The following is a 22,617-nucleotide window of genomic DNA, read 5'->3' on the forward strand; positions in this document are numbered from 1 at the left end:
CGGTCAGACTCACGAGGCCCACAAGGCTTGTTAATGGGGGTGCAGTTCTGATGAAGAGGCTGATGAACAGGCCTCCGTGACCCTGGAGGGGTCAGGGAGGACGTGGGTGCTGAGGGCAGGGGTGACACTGGGGAGCTGGGATGGCAGGAGAGACAGCGTAAGAGTTTAGCATGTGGCTTGTTGGGGTTGAAGTACTTGTGAGATTTCTGAGTAGAGATATTTGGGAGGCAGATGGAAAGCTCTGGCCTGGAGGTAAATTTGAACTTCTTCAGCACAGAGGGCTCCTTGACAAGTTGTACTGTTGGGATACTGGAGTCCTCAGGATGTCTCGTCTGGTAGGGAAGCTGGAGGTGCTGGACACTCTTGCCTGGTGCTGTGGGAGCACCAGGAGGGAGCCCCTTGCTCATGAAGATGCTTGAGTCAGCCCGATGCAGACACTTGGGCTGAAAAGCACAGTGTAAACCCTGCATCTGATGTTGCTCTGTTTTAGGTGACAGTTGACAAATGGGAACCTTTGTTGAACAACTTGGGGCATGTCTGCAGAAAACTTAAGTAAGTGAAGTAAAGCATTTTTAGAAATATTCTTTGTGACTAAAACTTTGCTTACTTTTGTGTAGCCTTTTCCACATTTTGTAAGATCCTCCAGCTTTCTTGTACTTGGCTACTCAGATTTAACAAGGACCAAAATAATTGTTTTTATTATCTCTGTTGGTATAATTTTATTTTAGAAATACATTGAGAATTATAATAACTTTTATTTTCTTAGATTAAAAATTTTTAATGTTCAGAATTGGGAGAATTAAGACAGCAGGCCCCATTTAAAACCGTATCCATCCCTCACTCTCTGTTTTCCTCTGGTTACCAGTTTTGTGATGTGACAAACAATGACAATTGAAAAATAGATTCTTTGGGTAAATAAGTTTGGGAAACTTGAGGCTACTCAGAATTTAGCAGGTTTTTCAGGATTTCTTGGAGTCTTTACTATTTATTAATGAACTGCAGCATTTCCCAAACATTATTGAGCACAAAACCGTTTTCTCACAAAAGGTTTTACAGGGCAAGGATTCCGGAGAGTTTTGGGACATGCTGCTCCCAGTAAGTCCTGTGGACCTTAAAGCATAGCTGTCTGGTTGCTTTTAACCACCACTGGTGTGGGGGCTTGTCTTCTCATCCAGAAGACCCTGCCGGGTGATGGTCGAGAGTGGGGCTCTGCTTTCAGTCTCCCGCCAGGCCCCACACCAGGCCCCACACAGAAGGCAGCTGATAGCCCTGCAGGAGTGCCACCCCGGCGGGAAGGCAGGAGGACACACGGAGGGGGTTAGACACACCGGTGGGGTGGAGGCTGTCACAGTCTGGACGTTACTCTGATAGAGGAAGGAGTTTCTTTCTCGTGTGTTCTTGTAGGCGCATGCTTTTCCGGACGTGGTACCCACTGATTGTTCTCTCTCCTCCTGTCCTCCTCTCTCCTGCCTCCCTCACAGGAAGTACGCGGAGGCCCTGGACTACCACCGCCAGGCCCTGGTGCTCATCCCTCAGAACGCGTCCACCTACTCTGCCATCGGGTACATTCACAGTCTGATGGGCAACTTTGAGAACGCCGTTGACTATTTCCACACAGTATGTCTCTCGTTTGTGCCTAACTTTAAATCTTGTTACATTTACCACTTTTTTTTTAAGATCTCTTCTAGGCAGTGTTTTGTTACTTTACAAAAGTACAGTTTAAGTTTATGCTTAAAAATTCTTCAAGCAACCTGTATTTTATTGTTTTCTTTGCAGGGAAGAGTCTGTGCACGTTGTACAGTGCTCATCAGAATAGAAACAGTTGTGAGACCCGTCCTGAGTATCAGTGAGACGCGGGTCTGGGGTGTTCTCCAGCGCAGTCTCAGCTGGGTGTGCGTCTGTGGGAGCCCTCAGGGAGCTCGCCTATTTATGACTGTGATTAATTCCCTCAGACCACGTTAGTAGATGGACAAACTGTTTGCATTCATCACAAGGAAAGACTCTCTCCTTAATCCATACACAGTATTTCATCAAGTCTGAGACACCATCAGTAAGCAAGATGATCACACGAAACAAATGCGCTGCCATTTAAACTTTAACACAGTTCTAGCCTGTTGTTTCAGGTTTTCTTTGTACTTAGAAAAAGTGTTCTTCTGGACATATGAGGACATAGATTTTTATCAGGGATCACTCTAATACCTACATAAAAAAAGAAGATGGAAATGAAAGGTGTTCAGTTCTTCACACTCAGTTTGGTTCTTCTAAATCAGTATTCCTGTTTTCCCCAAATTGTGTCCTGTGTCAGTGCTCACACCCCACTCTTCCTTCAGGTTCCTCCCGGCCAGTGGCATTGGCTCTGCCAGAAAGGGTCACCAGAAGGTTTTTAGATGACAGCCACAGCTCAGGTGTCTTCTTTAAGTGTTCCTCACGTGGTCTGTGGTCTAGTCCATGCCACAATGAGGCCACCAAGTCCACGCTGCTGATGCAGGTACCCTGATCACAGCTGTGGCTGGCTGACCGCAGCAGTAAGGAACCTCCGGTTGAAAGACTTCCCCAGTTCAGAAGTGCTGGAATTTGAAAAAAGTGGTGAAATAACTGTATTTGGAGAAAGAGATAAAATATGAGAAAATTCTGTGTTTTAAAGGTGAAATTTGTGAGTGATAGACTTTCAGGCAGGATGATCCTGAGGTACTGCTGAGACACCTAGAGCACGCATGGAGCGACTCACAAGTGTGACTGGCAGCCTTATAGTTCATGTGACCTTTCAGATGTCTGTACGTGTCTTCTGTGATTTAGTTAGTAACAAAGGGCTCTCTGGAGGTGGAGTCTTTACCATCTTTTGGAGGAGGGGGTTTCAGACACAGAAAAGGAAAAGAACAGTGTGATGACCCTCTGTGTCTTGTCACCCAGTTTCAGCAGTATCGAGACGTGTCCCCTGGTGATGGCTGTGTCCCCACAACTCTCACCTCCTCCACCCCCACCCTGGGTTCCCTGGCGTATGTTGAATTGCATCCTGTGGGACTATTTTCAGCCAAAGAGAAGGAAGTAAGTTTTCCTGTAATAACCAAGCTGCGTCTTTCCTGGCAGGCCCTGGGTCTTCGGCGAGATGACACCTTTTCTGTCACGATGCTTGGTCACTGTATTGAAATGTACATTGGTGACTCTGAAGCCTATATCGGTGAGATTATAATTATTCTTGTTGATGTTGTATTCCGTTGTTTAGACTGTCGTTTATCTCTGTTTAGGTTTCTCAAATTCTCATGCACTGTCCTCAGTTTATCTTTCTAATCATCCTAACTGCGTTAATATCAAGGAACTCCATTTATTTCAGTTGAACAATGTTGTGGGAATTAGTGATTCATTAAGTGTCCATTTAGTTTAAAGTTGAGTACTACTATAAGCAAAATACTGTTACAGAATACGCATAAAGCAGTGTGATGTACAGGAATCAGTCTAATTGCAACACTGAAAAAATCTTGAGAGATTTTTCTAATAAACAAATGAAAGAGCTTTGGCCTCAGTATTTTACAATGCAAAGTGTAGCATGTTGATCTTTGCACTTCAGTGGAACATTAAGTTGGCTTACATTCATATTACAGCGCTATATAGTTCTTTAACTTTTTTTTTTTTAAGATTAGCAAGTCATAAGATAAGCTTGTATGGAGTTGCTGCACTTGGGCGTCATTTAGTTACGAACATTTTAAGGTAAGGAGGGTTTCAGTGAGGTTAAGTTTTGAGACCTGGACTTTGGGGTAGGCAAAGATTTCTTTAACAGGATGTAAAAGCTGTTAGGAGGAAAAGATGGTAAATTAGGCTTCAATAAAATTAAGAACTAATGTCTACCCAAAAACACTATTAACAGAGCAAAATGGCATATCATAGACCAGGAGAAGTCACCACAATATATAGACTTATCAGAGAACTTGTGTCGTGAATACGAAATCCTACAGTAAGGAAAAGTTCAGCCAAAAATGGGCAAAATACTTGAACAGGAGCTTCACCAAAGAGGATATTCAGATAATTAGAAAGCAAATGAAGGTGCTCAGTACCATTACTTACCAGGAAAGTGAAGTAGAAATCACAGTGAGGCAGCACTGTGGACCTGCCAGAGTGGCTAAAGGTGCGAAGTGCCAGTAGCACCTCGTGTTGGTGATGACGCGTGCATTACTGGTTGTTGGTGGGGTCCAGCAGGTAAAACCTCTTTGGAAAACTGTTTAACAACACAGCTACTGACGTGGAACAGGCCTGTCATATCTGTTACCTGTTGCTGCCTGACGCTGCTCCGACCACAGAGACACACTGCTCCTCGCAGCCTGCGGGCTGGCTGGCTTGTTTGGTGATCTCGTTCACTTGATGGGGCTGACGTCCAGAGTGGCCTTGTCTGCAGGGTTCTCACCGGAACAGCTGGGCTCTCCGTGGGTCTGTATCCCAGTCTCTTCAGAGCACCATGGCCTCAGGGTCCTGAGGGGCAGTATCTAAACCTTCAAGACCTCTTGGGCTGGAAGTTGCACAAAATCACTTTCATCGCATTCTGTACATCAAAACGGGTGACGCGATTAAGTGCAGAGTCCACACAGGAGAGTCAGGGTTAGGGATAGGGTTCAGGGGCATGGGTGATGGGAGGTGTGGCTCGTTGGGGGTGATTAGGGCAGTGAGTGACCTGCCACACCGACTTTGTGATGTAGCGGTCATGCTCCTGGGTTATGCCCAGGAGAAACAGGTGGCTCGGTGAGCTGGTATTCACTCGCAAGATTGCACACAGCAGCTTCATTCCTGGCAGTGTCTCCTGCACATGACCGACTGTGTGTCAGTAGGAGATGGAGACCACTGCGCACTTCAGGGACCAGCTACTGAGTCGTGTTGTAGCATGCATGAATCTCACAGATTTTGACCAGAAAAGAATAAATGATTAATTCCATTTTTACAGAGATTAGCAATAAGCAAAACTAACTGGTGGTAGAAGAATTGGAGCAGTGATTGAAAAGGGAAGTGTTCATTAGGGAGGCCTGAGGAGGTTTTCTAAGAGCTGGGAGTGTTCTGTTTTGGTCTGGTGGTGCTGATGTGGGTGTGCACATAGGTGAGAATTCACCTAGCTGTGCACGCTTTTTGGATTGTATGTCATGGCTCAATGTTTTAAAACTTAAAAAACAAAGAAAGGACTTGAACTCTGTCATCCTGAAGACCTTGGGCTGGAGTCTCAGCTTTACCGCTCAGTAGTGGCTTTGGGGCCAGTGTGAGGCTTAGTTTCCACGCTTGTCCGAGGAGGAGCTGTAAGGCTTAAATGCAGAAGTCCTATGAAGTTAGGCAAGGTCTGGAGAAACAGTGCCGAGTGGGACAGGCATTTTACCTGTCCTCACAAAGGTAATGGCCTCGGAGGTGCGGAGGCTGCTGAGCCCCACTAGGCCGAACCTGCCTGTGCTTCTGAACGTCCTCCCGGCCGTCCCCCTTCATAGTAAGAATCAGAAGAGCAGGGGAGAGACTGGAACATCTTTCTCCGAAGCTGTGCTTGTGCCCCTGAAAGTACATTCGGCCTAAATGACGGAGTAGTGTTACGTATCGATGGAAATGGCAGGTAAGTGGAATCTCTTACTTTGTTCTCACTCTGGCATTTCTCTCTTTCTAGGAGCGGACATTAAAGACAAGTTAAAGTGCTACGACTTTGACGTGCATACAATGAAGACGCTAAAAAACATTATCTCACCCCCGTGGGATTTCAGGGAATTTGAGGCAGAAAAACAGACTGTGGAGGAAGCAGGGCTTGCGCCGCTGGCAGCCTCAAGGAAGACTCCAGATTCCAGGCCTTCCTTGGAGGAAGCATTTGAAATCGAAATGAATGAAAGCGACATGATGTTAGAGACGTCCATGTCAGACCACAGCATGTGATTCCATGCGGGCCACTTCCACGCCGCCGGAGCGGTTGCGTTTCATCCTCCTGCGGCTCGAGAGTTGCCCGTCCCTCATCACGCTCATCACGCACCCCGGCCGCACGTCTGCATTCGGGAGTGGAGACCTGGCCTGAGGGACTGGATGGCACACCTTTGCAGCACATGTTGTCTGGCCCTACAGAATAGCTATATGAAGTGAAATAAAGAAGGTAAACCCTCGTTTACGTCTTTTTTTCTTTCTCAGTAGATTTTTATTTTGGACTAATTTTAGATTTACAGAAAACCTGCAAAGGTCGTACAGAGAGCTTCCGTACATCCCCAGCTGGTCCCCCGTTGATAACGTCTTGCATCCCGTGGGACTTTTATCATGACTAAGAAACCCACGTTGGTATGTTTCCAGCAGCTAAACTCCAGACGCTTGAGTATCACCCATTTTCCCACTGATGTCCTCTTTCTGTGCCTGTGTCCAGGGGCCACGCGGCCCAGTCTCCACTTCCCCCAGGCACCTCTTGTCTGTCATGAGCTGAACGTTTTGAGGAGGACTTGTCAGATATTTTCTAGAATGTCCCTCAATTTGAGTTTGTTTTGAGTACGTCTCATGATTGTTTTGTTAACTAGTTTTGAGTATTTCTCATGATTAGACTAGGGTTAAGGGTTTTGGGGAAAATACCTCAGTTGTGAAGTACCTTTCTCCTCACATCACGTCAGGGTGCCCAAGGTCAGTGTGGTGCACCGCAGGAGGTGCTGGCCTTGTCCCTGGTGACGGTGGTGTCTGCCAGGCCTCTGCACTGTAGTCAGCGTTTCCCTTGCTGTGCTGTGTTCTTAGACGTCAGTCACTAGGGCCAGCCCACCCTCCGTCGGACTAGGGTTTAAGCTCCATCCTCGGGATTGTGGGGTGGGGGTATCTGCACATATTATTTGGAATTTTTCTGTAATGAAATTTCATCTCTTCTCTCCAATTTATTTATTCGTTTTATTTATCCCATTTATTTATTTATCAGTGTAGACTGCTGTTATATATATTTCCTATTTTAGGTTAAAATTCTGTACTAATATTATTTATTTTGTGGCTTCAGTTGTTTCAGCTTTGGCCATTGGAGCTCTCTGAGCTGGGCTTCTGTGTCCCTGTGACTTTCCTTTTGGTGAAGTGCACAGGACATAAACTGTGGCCTTCAGTGAACAATCGCGAGCGCTGTTGGTGACAGCTGCACCACTTAGTGCAAGACAGGTGTGGGGGGAGGTTAGCGTACGGGGCTCTGCCTCTGCTCACCTAATGCGCTGAGAAACAACGTGTGTGCCGGTGTGGACAGATAGCCTTTTTCACCGTTTTCAAGGGTATAATTCAGTGGCATTTATTTCCAGCTTTTCTTCATCACTGCAAACAGAAACTTTGTCCCCATTAAGCAGTAATTCCCCACTTGCCCGCCTTCAGCCTGTGGTAACCTCTAATCTAATTTCTGTCTCTGAATTTGCCTGTTCTGGATAATTTCATGTAAGTGGAATCATACAGTATTTGTCCTTTTCTGTTTCGTTCATTTTATTTAGCATAATATTAGCATGTTGGAGCTTTTATCAGAACTTCATTCCATAGTGTTGTGGCTGAATGCTATTCCAGTATGTGTATGTTTACCACTTACCTACCATTTATCTGTTGGTGGACATTTGGGTTGTTTTCACCTTTTAGCTACTGGCAATATTAATTTTTTGAGGATGTGGCACACTTTTTTCACAGTGGCTGCACTATTTTACATTCCCACCAACAGTGCACGAGGGTTTCAGTTTCTCCGCATCCTCACCGCTGGTTTTTACTGGGTTTTTTGGTTTTTTTGTATTGACTGTAGCCATCATAGTAGGTGGAAGTAACACCTCATTTTGGTTGATTTGCATTACCCTAGTGACTAGTGGTGTTGAACAGCTTCTCCTGTGCTCATTGGCCATTTCTGTTTCTTCTTTGGAGAAATGTCTATTCAGATCCTTTGCGCACTTTTAAATGGAGTTGTTTATCTTGTTGAGTTGCCGGAGTGCTTTGTGGATTTTTGATATTAAACCATTGTTAGGTCCAAAGTATGCATGTATTTTCTCCCATTCTTTGAGTTGTCTTTTGACTCCCTTAATTATGTACTTTGATACACAAAAGTTTTTAAATTAATGAAATCCAATTTATTTTCTTTCATCTTTGACTTTTGTAGACTGTGCTTTTGGTGTCATATTTAAGAAACTTGCTAAATCCAAGGTTATGCAGAGTTTCACTATGTCTTCTTCTGAGATTTTTATAGTTTTAGGTCTCACAGTTAGGTCCTTGATCCATTTTGAGTTAATTTTTGTATATGGTGTGAGGTCCCGCTTCATTCTTCTACATGTGGATGTCCAGTTTCCCAGCACCATTTCTTGAAGAAACTATTGTCCTTGTCCTGTTGAATGGTCTTGGTGCCCGTGTTGAACTGATGATAAATATGAGGGTGGGTTCTGGGCTCTGAACTCTGTTCCTTTGGTCCCTGTGTGTGTCCGTATGCTAGTGCCACACTGTTTTGTTAACTATTTCTGTAATAAGTTTTGAAGTTGGGAAGTGTGAGTTCTCCGACTTTGTTATTTTTCAGGGTTCTTTTGACTATTTTGGGTTCCTTGAATTTCCATATTAATTTTAGGGTCTTTCTTTTTTCCATTTCTGGGACAAGAAAACCATTGGGATTTTGATAGGGATTTCATTGAATTTGTGTGTCTTCTTAATATTATGTCTGATCCATAAACACAGGATGTCTTTTCATTTATTTATCTTTAATGTCTTTCAGCAGTGTTTTACAGTCTCCATTGTACAAGTCTTTCACCTCCTTGGTTAAGTTTATTCCTAAGTATTTTATTCTTTTCAATGCTTTTGTGAATGGAATTGTTTTCTTAATTTTATTTTTGGATTGTTCATTTCTAGTGTATAGAGTTAGAACTGGTTTTTGTGTGTAGACTTTGTATCCTGAATGTGTTTATTAGTTTTAACAAATTGTACGTGTGTGTGTGTGTGTGTGTGTGTGTGTTCTTCAGAATTTTCTATGTAATAGGATCATGTCATTTGCAAAAAGAAGTAGTTTTACTTCTTCCTTTCCAGTTTGGATTCCTTTTGTTTCTTTTCCTTGCGTAACTGTTGGCTAAGCCAGTTCTAGTATTTTGCTGAACAGAAGTGGCACAAACAGGCATTTCTCATCTTTAAAGGACAGCTTTCAGGCTCTCTTATTAGATACATGTATGTTTATACTTGTTGTAGCTTCTGAATCCATGTAAAATAAGCAGATGATTATCAGTAACATGTCATTTTTTTCATTTTTTAATCAAAGTATAGTTGATGTACAATATTATATAAGTTACAGGTGTACAGTGGTGATTCACAATTTTTAAAGATTGTATTCCATTTAAAGTCAAAATACTGGCTATATTCCCTGTGTTGTACAGTACATTCTTGTAGCTTATTTATTTTATACATAGTAGTTTGTACCTCTTAATCCCCTTCCCTGTCTAACTCCTCCCCCTTCCCTCTCCCCACTGGTAACTACTAGTTTGTTCTCTATATCTGTTTCTTATTTGTTATATTCACTAGTTTGTTGCATTTTTTAGATTCCACATATAAGTGATATCATATGGTATTTCTTTCTCTGACTTACTTCACTTAGCATAGTACCCTCGAAGTCCACCCATGTTGTTGCAAATGGCAAATTTTTACTCTTTTTAATGGCCGAGTAATACTGTTATATATATATATGTATCTCACACATCTTCTTTATCCATTCTTCTGTTGATGGACACTTAGGTTGCTTCCATATCTTAGCTACTATGAATAGTGCTGCTGTGAACATTGGGGTGCATGTATCTGCTTGAATTACTGTTTTTGTGTTTTTTTTGGATACTTACCCAGGAGTGGAATTGCTGGATCATATAGTAGTCCTATTTTTAGTTTTTTGAGGAACCTCCATACTTTTCCATAGTTGTTGCACCAATTTATATTCCCACTGACAGTGTATGGGGGTTCCCTTTTCTCCACGTCCTTTCCAACATTTGTTACTTGTGTTCTTTTTGACAGGTGTGAGGTGATATCTCATTGTGGTTTTAATTTGCATTCTCTGATGATTAACAATTTGCATATGCATCTTTTTATGTGCCTGTTGGCCACCTGCATGTCCTCTTTGGAGAAATGTCTGTTCAGGTCTTCTGCTTGTTTTTTACTGAATTTTTTTTTTTTAAGTTGTATGAGCTGTTTATATATTTTGGATATTAACCCCTTATCAGTCACATCATTTGCAAATATTTTCTCCTATTCTTTAGGTTGTCTATTTTTGTCAATGGTTTCCTTTGCCGTGCAAAAGCTTTTAAGTTTAATTAGGTCCTATTTGTTTTTTGGGTTTTTTTTCTTTCTTTCATTTCTTTTGCTCTAGGAGACGAATCTAAGAAAATATTGCTAAAATTTATGTCAAAGAGTGTTCTGCCTATTTTTCTTCTAGGAGTTTTATGGTTTCCAGTCTTACATTTAGGTCTTTAATACATTTTAAATTTATTTTTTGCATATGGTGTTAGAAAATGTTCTGATTTCATTGTTTCACATGTATCTGTCCAGTTTTCCCAGCACCACTTATTGAAGAGACTCTCTTCTCTCCATTGTATTTTCTTGCCTCCTTTGTTGTAGATTATTGACCACAAGTGTGTGAGTTTATTTCTGGGCTCTATCCTGTTTCATTGATCCATGTGTCTGTTTTTGTGCCAGTACCATACTGTTTTGATTACTGTTGCCATGTAGTATTGTCTGAAGTCAGGGAGCAAGATTCCTCCAGCTCTGTTCTTTCTTAAGATTATTTTGGCTATTCAGGGTCTTTTGTGTGTGCATACAAATTTTAAAGTTATTTGTCTTAGTTCTATGAAAAATCCCCTTGGTATTTTGATAGAGATTGCATTGAATCTGTAGATTGCCTTGGGTAGTATGGGCATTTTAACAATATTAATTCTTCCAACCCATGAACACACTATAGCTTTCCACATGTTTGTGTCATCTTCAGTGTCTTTTGTCAGTATCTTATTCTCTTCCAAGTACAGGTCTTTTACCTCATTAGGTAGGTTTATTCTTAGGTATTTTACTCTTTTTGATCTGCTGGTAAGTGAGATTGTTTCCTTAATTTTTCTTTCTGATCTTTCATTGGTAGTGTTTAGAAATGCACAGATTTCTGTATATTAAATTTATAGTCCAAACTTTACCAAATTCATTGATGAGCTCTAGTAGTTTTCTGGTAGTGTCTTTAGGATTTTCTATGTACAGTATCATGTCATCTGCAAACAGTAACAGTTTTACTTCTTCCTTTCCAATTTGAATTCTGTTTTATTTCTTTTTCTTGTCTGATTTCTGTGGCTAGGACTTTGGAAATTATGTTGAATAAAAGCAGCAAGAGTGGGCATCTTTGTCTTATTCCTGATCTTAGAGGAAATGCTTTCAGCTTTTCACCATTGAGTGTGATGTTAGCTGTGGGTTTGTCATATATGGCCTTTATTATGTTGCAGTATGTTCCATCTGTGCCCATTTCTGGAGAGCTTTTGTCATAAATGGATGTTGAGTTTTATCAAAAGCTTTTTCTGCATCTATTGAGATGATCACATGGTTTTTATTCTGCGATTTGTTGATGTGGTGTATCACATTGATTGATTTGCAGATGTTGAAAAATCTTTGCATCCCTGGGATAAATCCCACCTGATCATGGTGTATGATCCTTTTAATGTAATGTTGGATTTGGTTTGCTAATGTTTTCTTGAGGATTTTTCCGTCTATGTTTACCAGTGATATTGGCCTGTAATATTCTTTTTTTGTGATCTCTTTGTCTGGTTTGGGTATCAGGGTGATGCTGGCCTCGTGGAATGGGTTCAGAAGTGTTCCTTCTTCTGTGACTTTTTGGAATAGTTTGAGAAGGATAGGTGTTAACTCTTCTCTAAATGTGTAGTAGAATTCACCTGTGACACCTTCTGGTCCTGGACTTTTTTGGTGGGGAGTTTTCTAAATTACTGATTCAATTTCATTACTGGTAACTGGTCTGTTCATATTTTCTGTTTCTTCCTGGTTGAGTCTTGTTAGATTGTACTTTTCTAAGCGTTGGTCTGTTTCTTGTAGAATGTCCACTTTATTGGCATATAGTTGTTCGTAGCAGTCTCTTTTGAACCTTTGTTTTTCTGTGGTGTCAGCTGTAACTTCTCAAGTAAAATCTCAAGATTTAACTACTGTTCTGACTTTTAACACATTAGATTATTTTCACCTCTTCTGGATTTTTAGGGCTATATAAATGGACTTACACCTTATGTACTCATTTGTATCTGGTTTCTGTCACTCAGTATTATGTTGTCCAGGTTTTTAGTTGTTTTCATGTGTATGAGGACAAATTTAGTATATATTTTTCCACGTTGATTGGAGGCAAAAAACCTCTTAATGAACTCTTAATAATTTAAAGTTGACCTTGGATTTTTTTCTTAAGATAGAAAGTTTGGTCTTTTATTTCTTGCTTTTCTTTGCACTTCTGGTGTAAATTCATATTTTCATGTATTTGTTTTTAATACATCACAAATTTGTTAGCTGCTGTTTAGTTTAGGATGTTTGCAACTAGGATCAATCATCAAAGGCTGATCTACTATAAATTACCTTCTTGAGCTGATTATCTTCATAAAGTGACATGGACATTTTTCCTTCTAGAACAGCTTACGTAAAAGAGCAGTTACTTGTTCTTTGAAGGCTAGAAAAAGACCTGTGAAGCCATCTCGATGTGATGTGTCCCTTTTGAATTCTTTCCTACATTTTATTTTGTTAGTGCCATGAGTTGCTTCCTGCTATTTAGACTCAAATAGTGTGTTACTGAGTTTTCACTTTTGTTTTTAAATGGCTCTTCTGTCTCTTCTGTCAGGCATCACGTGTGCCTATTTTTATGCCTCCCCTCTCTTTAGCTGGGCTAGAAAATCAAATGTTGGAACCTAATCACTTTTAAAATAAGTTAAAATGAAGGTATTTTATTAATACTTTTTTACATTTATTTGGCCCACCAGACCAAAATATTACTTCATTTAGATTTTTCATTGAACGTGTGGTGTGATTTTTTTAGGTTTCTGGAAGAGTGAACTCCTGATCAGTAAGCATGACCTTGCTGGCAGTGCTTTAAGACATAAGAGACAAAAGCTTCAAGACATGTGACTAAACTGTTTCATATCAGCAGCAGTCTAGTATCAGTGTTGTCTTCACAGAGTGTCAGAAAGGTAATGTGTGATTATACTGCCAAGTGTTTTCCTGTTATGACTCAGTTCTCTGGTCTCTGATAATGATGCCTAGTTTCCTAAAAAGGCAACCTTCTTAAGTGACCATGCTGTCATCTTCAAAGAAAAGTGGAGTGTAATAATCACCAGCTGCTTTAAGCTACTGTCATCCATCAGTTAGACTGGTTATAATTTACCTGGAGTAATACGTAACACTTCCTATGACCAGCATTTCCCCCAGGATCACAGTCATGGGTGGAGTGTTCAGTTAAGCAAAAGCAAAGTTACCTACTACATTCACTGACATTTGGAGATTATTTAACACTGCTTGGTTTTGAATTTAGTTCTCAGTATTTTAAACAGGATGTGTTGGGCAATGTGTAGGAAGCTCAATTTTCTTTGTGCTGTACTTTTTTTTTTCATATGAAATCATAAGAGGTTTTACAAATGTATTTCATTTACTGTGTCTTGAAATTTGTCTTATACAACTTTATTTAAAGAATAATTTCATCAGACAAACCTGAATTCTAGAGTTCTGTCATTTTTGTGAAACCATTTCTCAGAACTTTATTGGTAATAACAGGAATTAAAGAATCAGAGGGAGTCTTTAAAAATCGACAGTGGTGGCAGTTACAGTGGGGGAAAAGAAGAACATTTTGGCATTTTTTCTGGGTAAACTACAAGAAATGGACATCCAGCAAACATGTGAGTGCCTGGGCTGGGCACACAGCTGAACAAAGACAGGGTTCCTTCCTGAGTGAGGTCAAGTTCTGGGTTTTAGGGAGTGTCCTTCGAGTGTTGGATACAGCTTAGTAACCAGTAAGTGGAGGTGAGCTCAAGGTCCTGGGGGATCTCAAGTGAAGCCATCATGGCTGGGACAGTGTTCAGCTGGGCTGAGAGGTCTTCAGCGAAGTGGGCAGGACGTTCAGGCAGAGGCCACAGCCATAGCGTCATGGTGGTGGGTGCAAAATCTTGACAGAAGTGGCACAAGGCGTTGGACGTGATTAGGACAGGAGTTTTCTCCATTTAAGCATTTTGTGGTTTTTGGCTGAGTCACGAAAAAAATCCCTTAGGACAAGAACACTTCAAGAAGAACAGATGTGAGGTGTCAGATTTAGAATCCTTTTTATTATCTCAATCTAGAAACATCACTAAAGAGCTACAATTAGATACTCAGTTGTTTAATCTGTATAATATTTAGAAATTAGAGAGAAAAGCTGCAAATAGATTGAGAGCAGTTCTTTAAAAAAGATGCTCCAAATTTATGCTCTGTTCTTGAAGACTGCTGAAACATTCAGATTTTTAAAATGAATGGTTCCCACATTTCTCACCATCAGCGCCTTCTGCCCTTACCTTCCACCCTCAGGATGTAATAAACGATTTTATCTGGTAACAACATTTTCCTGTTCTTTGTCATGGGTAAGAGCTTTTGATCAGCATGACTAGACTTTCAATACTGAGTTGAGTGGAGACAGAAAAAGAAATTCTGGATCTAGAGTATGTGACTTCGTCATAGGTGTATTCCTAATAGGATTCGTTTAGACTTTATGAAATATTGGTAACAGCTCCTGCCTCACTTCTTGGGGTTTTAAAGAACTCAGTTTTGGAACTACTCTGTCAGTCTTTCAGCTCATGTAAAGTGACACATTTCAAGTGTGTTCATAGGTAGTAAGTGGTTCAAGGATAAAGGACTGGATTGCGTTAAACCTAGATTTACTTCCAGGACCTGCAACCTATTATTGCCTCACTTGATCCATCTCTAGTTTCTATTTTTGTACTTGGAAGTTCTGGGAAGAAAGGTGCTATGAATGAAAAATACAGCCAACGTAAGTTGAAAATATAAAATATGAAAAACGTGGCATTTAAAAAGTAACATATATAAACTATTCTAATCAGAAGTAGTATTGCCTGAATGTTTGCAAAAGAAAAACATACAAAGGGATGTGAACCTGGTTTGGTTGCTGTCCCATTTATTGAATACCTCAAAAAGCTGAGTGAAAATTATCTTGGAAAACATTAAGGCCCTGTTTTGTGAATGCCGCGGGTCTGAGCTGCTCCAATTCAGCCTGTACCACCAATCCAGACAGGAGTCAGCGTTGCCACCTGAGGCCTAAGGACAGCCCAGTGAACCTTCTTTCCCTGCCGGCCAATTTCTGCTGACTGGTGTGTCTATTCTACTTCGTTCAGGAAAGCCATGCACCGGTTTCTGCTGTTACTCGCTTGATTTTTCTTAAATGTAACTGCTGTTCTCTGATGAAAGGTTCAGATTCCTCGGGAAAAAAAATAAATAGCTGTAAATATCTTATTAAGCACGTGTATGTAATTCTCTGGAACTTCTGGCCAAAAGGCCAGCTCTTCTCCGTGGGAAAGGGCCCCGCTCAAGGCGAAGTCCCCCGGACCAGAACTTCCCGCTGACCCGCTCATGGGCGAGGGCTTCGACCTGTGCGCCCCTAGACCCTCCTAGGTCGGGATGCAGGGCAGCGCGGCAGGCCCGGCTCCACGGCTCCCGGAGTCGCACGCGCGGGCCCTGCGGTTGGGAGCGGAGACGGAGGCTGGGCCGGGAGAGGTGCGTGCCGGGCCACCGCACCGGCCGGATAAAGGGGCGTGCGGCCTCCGACTGGCGCGGGCTGGGTGGGGGCGGCCCAGTTCTCGCGAGGTTTCGGCCCAGACGGGAGGCGGCAGCGGCTCCGCGGCGGGTGCGGGATGCGCTCGGAGGAGGGGGCCGGCGGCCCCGGGGCGTCCGTTGCTGCGCGGGGCCCGAGCGGGAGGGAGAAGCCGTCACCCGCAGAAGCCCAGTTCCTCCACGATTCTCCGCGGCGAGAGCCCGAAGCGCCAGTAGCCTCATTTTCCGGCTGTTGGGGCGGTGTAGACAAACCTCGCGAGGAAAAGAGGACGGTCCTGAGCAAGGTGGGGTGGGGAGAGGGGGCAGGGTGGGGGCGGAGCCATGCCGGCAAACCTCGCGAGAAGAGGACGTGTTTTAGCTTTGGGGCGGTGCGAGGTGAAGGACGGGGCCAGGCTCCCGGCTCGCGTTCGGGGCGGGGCCGCGGACGCTTCAGCACCGCGGACAGCGGCCGGGCTGCGCTGCTCCAGCGGCGGTCCGGGTGGCGGCTGAGGGGCTGGTGCCTCCTGAGACGCGGCTTTACACCTCCTTGACGCAATCTTTCCTGGCTTTGGAGGAAGAAAAGTCAGTTCAGCCTGAGGATATGTCCGTTGGGGCTGAATCGCTGGGCTCACCAGCGCCGGGCAGTAGCCGTCCACGCTGCGGAGGACCGCGGCCAGAGGGGGCCCGAGAGGGAGGGGTGGCTCGGCGAGGGTCCGGTCCGGTCCAGGGAAGACGGTGGGCCGAGAGAGGCACAACCCGACAGCCTGGTAGCATTGGATAGTGGACGAGGGTGAACACTGCGGACGGTCAGCAGGCGGAAGGTGTCCACAGCGGGCGGAGTTCTCTCGGCAGTAAGAAGAGATGCGTCGATGTTTTGTTGCTGTTGGTGTTTCGTACATGTATCTTACATTCCAGTATGGCCCCTCGTGCAGGAAGAGGGTAGGGGGGCACATGCCAGCCGTTGTCTGGTATTCATGAAATGATTTCACGAAAAAGAGCTGCTATGCACAGCCTTTTCTGACCGTTCAGCCCTCATTACCCTTTTGATAGCCGTGTTCTCCGTGCGTGTATTTCTGAATCTTTCCTAAAATGCGTGTTTCTGCTGGTCTCTTGGCTTAGATTTTACCCTGAGCATAAACAAAGGTGACCAAGCATTCAGGTAATTAAAGCTTGATACAGTACTAGTGAAACAAAACCCAGACAGCGTTTTTTCCCCAGGTGGTAATCCGGCGGCTTCCTCCCGGTCTCACCAAGGAGCAGCTGGAGGAGCAGCTACACCCTCTGCCCGCACATGATTACTTTGAATTCTTTACTGCTGATCTCAGGTGAGAAGCTTTTACCAACATTAACAAGCTGAGAGGCACTGTCAGTTGATGGTGAAGTAATATAGATAACAGAAACCATCTGTTTCCATCTTCTTTCCCACATGTACCTGGAAATCAGTACAGACCTTTATTTCTGCAAGTCGTTCCTAAGTAGGAAGGTCACTCAGTTCCTCTAAAATAAATTTGAATATTCCTCTAAAATAAATTTGAATATCTCTGTAGCACCAGCATAGTCTAAAAAGAAAAACAGTCTAACAACATATTTCTTAATTTTTTTCATTTTGGATATCAAACCTTATTTCACACAGCCTGTTAAACTAATTGTATTAAAATACAACAAAGAAGAGTGAATAAACAGTAGATGTATAACCTAATGAATTTTTACAAGTGAATTCGCCCACGTAACTCACGTAACTAACACTAGATAAAGAAACAGAATATTCCAGACCCCAGAAACCCCCCAGTGCTCCCTTCCACCACTGACACCCCCCACCCCAACCCCCCCCAACCAAGCTGTATTTTTTCACTTCCCTTTTACAGCTTGGTAGTAAGATGATTCTGGCAATACTTTAACACTTCCAGATCTCCTTTTTATTAACAAAAAGAGAGCAGACCTCAAATTCGCCCTTCAACAGGTGACAGTTCGGCTAGAATTTAGCGATTTTCACTATTGATTTTTAGTGATTTTCACATTATCTTTATTCTTCTTTTTATCGTTAGTATCATGTATTCTCATTTATGGTAGCCATATAAACTATCCTTTTGAGTAAATGCATTTAAATAAAAAAAGTCAGTTCAAAGAAAAATATCACAGGTAAATAAAATATGGTTAAAAAAACATAAAGATGACTTTTCACATGACTAAAGTTTAGGAAAACTGGTACAGTTAAAGGAGGTCAGGCACTGGTCTCAGAGGGACTCAGACTGGAATCCCAGTCCCACGTTTTAACTAGCTACACCCTCTGCAAGTGCCTAATTTCTCTGGTCCTCAGTGTTCTCATCTGTGAATTGAGGTTGAAAGTCCCTGCCTGTGAAGGGCATTGGTAGCTGTGAGAAAGGGGAGAAAGGCTTAGTTCTTCTGTAGACCACATGCCATGTGCTACAATAAATACTCTTAAGATACGTAAACATATTCTCTAAATCAGCAAAAGATCTCTTTTACAGTATAATGTTTTCTTCTCAATGAATCATGACCAGGTTGCATTGCAGTCATGATGCATGATTAGGAATTATCTCTGAATAACCTTGCCTTTGGTTTTCCACCTCTGAGGACCAGTATTTTAACCCTGGCTCTGTGCAGTAGAGAAACCAACCTAAACTGCCTCTCCCAAGTCATTAAAAAGATCTCAGTTAATATTTTGTTTGTTTTTGGTTTTTTGCTATAGAATATCCAGATTGTTGTAATTAACTGAGATACGGTTCTGTGGCGTGAAGGTTGTATCTGAAGTAGTTTGTTGTATCCAGAAAAGAAAAAAAGACAAAACCAAAAGAAGTCCTAAGTTTTTTACTAACCATTTTCATTGTTATGTCTTATTTCAGTCTTTATCCTCATCTCTATTCAAGAGCGTACATTAACTTTAGAAACCCTGATGACATCCTGCTTTTTAGAGATCGTTTTGATGGATATATCTTCATTGACAGTAAAGGTTGGATCACTGGCTTTTTAAACTCTTCATTATAATCTCTAAGTAAAAGTTTTGCTGCATGTTTGTGAGTTTTAATTAAGAAGTTCTTAGATACTAATCTAAAACTCATTAATTTTGATTATTACTGTGATTATGTGCTTATGTTTAAAATTAAAATTATATATAAACCAGAAATTCCAGCAATTCTGTGTAGTAGTGACAACCTATTTATGTATTATCATGAGTCAAGTTTTTCATATAAGTGAGTTTTCTGGAGAAGTGAACTTTTTATGTCCCTGAACTAAATTATTGTATCCTAATACTATGTACTAGGCATTGTGGACACAGCAATACAAATGAGTCAGACATTGTCCCTGCCTATCTGAAGCCCTGCTCTCCTCCAGGTTCTTGACTTTATTCTGGATAGTTGAGGGTAGCACAAACATGTCTTCCAGATAAATGAGAGTTAAAATATCATAGTCGTCTGACAAATCTAAAAGTGATTACTCAGTGAGTTTAGTGCCAAGGTAGAAGTGTTCCATCTTTTTTTTAGTAATCATGTAGTGGATGATTCTCTGAGTGAAAGTTTCTGTGTGTTTGTTACCCCTCACATAACAACAAAATCAGTTTCAAGTGACTTTCATTGTGAACTTTTCAGTTTGAAGCCCTCTCTTTTAGCTGAGTGTATCTTCTAAGCAGAATCATTTCCTTGAACTCACATAACAGATCGATAATTGAATTAACCTTTTAAAACTTAAAAATTTTAAATGTGACTAGGAAACCTATTTGAAGATATTCTAAGATAAACTCTTTGGTGGTAGAGTGATAACGTTTATTGAGGTATAAGTTACATATCTTTAATAATCAGCATTTTAAGGTATACAGTTTAATGAATTTTGTGTGTATTTAATCTTGTAACCACCACTACAACAAAATAAAACATTTGTTTTATTTAACAAATAATTGTGCATCCTTTGTTTAAGTCTGGAGTTTGGCATGCTAAGATTACAATTACTTGAAAGTATAATTAAATTATAGTTTAAACAGTAATATTGTCAATGCTGTGTTCAGTCCTTAAGTAAGCTAGTGCATTGTCTTCCAAAATGAATACAGTAGAATTTCAGAATGATTTTTGTAATTTGTTTTCTGTTAAAGGCCTAGAATATCCTGCAGTGGTAGAATTTGCTCCATTCCAGAAGATAGCCAAAAAGAAGCTAAAGAAAAAAGATGCTAAAACTGGAAGCATTGAAGATGGTGCGTCCTTTTCAGATGCTGGGTTGGAAAACCACCAAATTAAATACACTGATCAAGTATGAGTCCTCTCCTGTATATGGCAAGGAATATTTTTCTTCTCTTTCTGTCTATTTTAATTTACAGATCCAGAATATAAGAAGTTTTTAGAAGCTTACTGTGTGGAGGAGGAGAAAACTAGTGCCAATCCTGAAACTCTTCTGGGGGACATAGAAGCAAAGACAAGAGAACTTATTGGTCTGTTTTGCTCATTTCTTCTCTTTGATTTATTGAGATATGTATTTATAGAGGATATATTTCTTTTTCATTATATGATAAAAAAATTGACACGTGACAGAAATGTACGTATTTCCCAGCTTTGACAAAAGGATGGCGAGATGGCAACTTGGGAAAATATTTCTGAGCATCTGTCAATGGAGAACACCAGAGTTTTCAGTTACAGTCATTTTGTTTCAGAGTTATGATGCTTCTGTGTGAACAACAAAGAAGACATTTGAGTGCTGTGTGCTTGGCTGCATTAGGGAAAAGCCTTATGTCTCAAAGTTGAAATCAGACATGTTTGCAAAGAGCAGTCCCACAAATGAGATGCTTTGCTTAAGTATGAGGTCATCTTGCCGTTGTTCAAAAAACTGTTTAGCCTCCTGAGCCAGTGGGTAAGCCCAGCCAAAGCCAAGAGTCTGGTGTGAATCAGGCCTTCAACCCTATACCTGCAGGTGGTACGTTGTAGAAGTCGTTATCTCCTGGTAGCAGTCCCGCAGAACTTGGAGACATGAAGCCCTATTTTCTATCAGGCAGTCTGCTTGTAGTGTCTCCCTTTCTGTCTCCGCTTCCTTTCCCCTCCCCTTCTCCTCCCTCCCCTCTCCCCTTCTGCCCTCCCCTCCTGGTGCCTGCACCCTGTTCACCCACTGACACTTACAGGCCAGGCCAGTGACACAGTTGATAATTTATCTTATTTGTCTGTCTCCCTCTGCCTTAACGCTCTTCTCATTTTTGTTCCCCCACCCCACACCAGCCAACGGAACTGTATTTCTGTCTTTTAGTCTCAGCACATAATACATTGCTTGGACAAATTTAGGTCTTTGGTAAATATTTGTTGAGTAAATTAATCAAAAAAAGGTGAACATTAATTACTGAAATATTCGTTAGTGTAGTAATGGAGTTTTATAAGAGATGATTTAACATGTGGCTCAGAAGACTTACTCACTGAAGTATTTGTGGACACATGCCCTGCATGTGCTGACTGGGTACCGGGGACTGCACCAGAATGGGGCACACTGGCTCCTGCCTTCACGCGCTGCCCTCTTGTTGGGGTGATGGCCACAAACACGTGCAGAAATGCCCAAACCAGAGTGTTTCCATTCCTGATGAGCTCCACAAACATACTGGAATAGAGTAAGGGCTTGGTGAGAGGCCCCTCTGAGACCGCATTTGACCTGAGACCAGTCAGGCAAGGAAGCAAGGGCTGGTTGCTGGCATATTGGGCCCGGAGCAGTAGGCGCAGGCCCATTGGTGGCACATGGCTTGCAAGGGGCAGATGAGCTGGAGATGGGGCACAGCACGGTTGGCTGGGTTTTACTGGAGGGATGCTGGAAACCATTGAGGGAGTGGCATGGTGTGGTCTCTGGTTGCTCCAGCGTTGGGGACGGTGCGTGCTGATAGAAGCTGGGCCCTAGTAGAGAGGCTGTGGTCAGGGAAGGCGCTTGACTCAGGCTGGCCGAGTTGGTGTGCGCTCTGGGGGTTGGGCTGAGGTCTGGCATGTGCAGTAAGAAAGCAGAAGGAATCAGGGCCTCCTGGAGTTTGACTTGAGCAGGTCCATGGACCGTCGCACTGTTACTGAAGTAGGGAAGAAACAGTTCTGAGGACAAATCGTGATGTCACTGTAGAAATATGCTGAATTTAAGAAGAACTAAAAGAAGAAGAAGAAATTGACACACCTCACCTCCCTCCCCCACCCATTTCTTCACTACTTTGTTTTGAATGCCCTTGTACAGGATAGCTTCAGAAAAGTAGTGAGGTCTTTAACTTCTGGGCAGTTTTTAGATATCCCCTTGCTGGTCAAACACACACCACCCTGCAGATTCCAGCCGTGCTCCTGCAGAGGAGGGTGCAGTTCTGTCCTCTCTGGTTCCCAGTACCTCGCCCAGTGCTGGGTGCATGGTACATGAATCGTAATGACTTACTGAGTAAATCCACCAGCCCAGGATGAGGCCATGGACTTTGTTTCTGTGACTCCTGTTTCTGCCTATTTAAATTTAATCTTAATCAGACAATTTATGGCAAATGCCTTTTTCTTTTCTTAGATTTTGGCCTTTAGTGGATTCTTATGATCAAGTCTAAGCAGTGTGGATTAAATGGAAGTTTTAATTCACTCTGAAGTTCAGGTTAGTTCAGTGTATATCAGGGTCTACAGAGCAGACAAACCTGGGCTCAGTCCCAGCTCTGAGACTTAGCAACCCCGTGACCTTGTCCTGAGCCTCAGCTTCCCGGTTTCCTCATAGGTTGTGGTAACAGCTCTCTGGAGGTCTAACAGTGACACTTTTATGGTTTGTAAAGCACTTTCTCATGCAAGGTCTCATTTACCCCTCATTCACATCACTGCTTTGGGGTAACAAGGCAGGTATTCTGCAGGAAAGGAGGGAGGCAGGTCGAGTCTCCATGTCAACCTCCACCCATCCAGG

General features: G+C 42.3%; 2 protein-coding genes and 1 long non-coding RNA gene across 16 annotated transcripts in view; 2 read left to right on the top strand and 1 right to left on the bottom strand.

Moving 5' to 3' along the window:
* CDC16 (cell division cycle 16) overlaps positions 1-13,635 on the top strand; it is a 35,807-nt gene extending 22,172 nt beyond the window's left edge. For 4 of the 5 annotated variants that reach the window (XM_072976623.1, XM_072976622.1, XM_072976621.1 and 1 more), the window contains 4 exons: positions 491-552; positions 1,482-1,617; positions 3,088-3,178; positions 5,624-6,104. In XM_072976623.1, the coding sequence (XP_072832724.1) occupies positions 491-552; positions 1,482-1,617; positions 3,088-3,178; positions 5,624-5,883 (549 nt within the window). In that variant the 3' untranslated portion in view covers positions 5,884-6,104. Of the gene's footprint in view, positions 1-490; positions 553-1,481; positions 1,618-3,087; positions 3,179-5,623; positions 6,105-12,988 lie in introns of those variants that run through there. The other variant, XR_012080152.1, reaches the window with a different exon arrangement.
* Positions 13,636-13,678: 43 nt separating this feature from the next.
* LOC140701199 (uncharacterized) lies at positions 13,679-15,920 on the bottom strand. Its single transcript, XR_012080160.1, has 2 exons — positions 15,086-15,920; positions 13,679-14,219 (listed from the first exon to the last, which is right to left on the bottom strand). It is a non-coding gene; the product is annotated as an uncharacterized lncRNA (long non-coding RNA).
* UPF3A (UPF3A regulator of nonsense mediated mRNA decay) overlaps positions 15,799-22,617 on the top strand; it is a 35,391-nt gene continuing 28,572 nt past the window's right edge. For all 10 annotated transcript variants that reach the window (XR_012080153.1, XR_012080154.1, XR_012080155.1 and 7 more), the window contains exons 1-5: positions 15,799-16,043; positions 16,957-17,063; positions 18,603-18,709; positions 19,844-19,942; positions 20,066-20,176. Coding sequence is in view for 3 of the 10 variants with exons in the window: in XM_072976624.1 (XP_072832725.1) it covers positions 15,840-16,043; positions 16,957-17,063; positions 18,603-18,709; positions 19,844-19,942; positions 20,066-20,176 (628 nt within the window). In the remaining 7 variants the exon portion in view is untranslated. The remainder of the gene's footprint in view (positions 16,044-16,956; positions 17,064-18,602; positions 18,710-19,843; positions 19,943-20,065; positions 20,177-22,617) is intronic.

Source organism: Vicugna pacos, chromosome 14 (assembly GCF_048564905.1).
Source record: "Vicugna pacos chromosome 14, VicPac4, whole genome shotgun sequence".
NCBI classification, from domain to species: Eukaryota; Metazoa; Chordata; class Mammalia; order Artiodactyla; family Camelidae; genus Vicugna; species Vicugna pacos.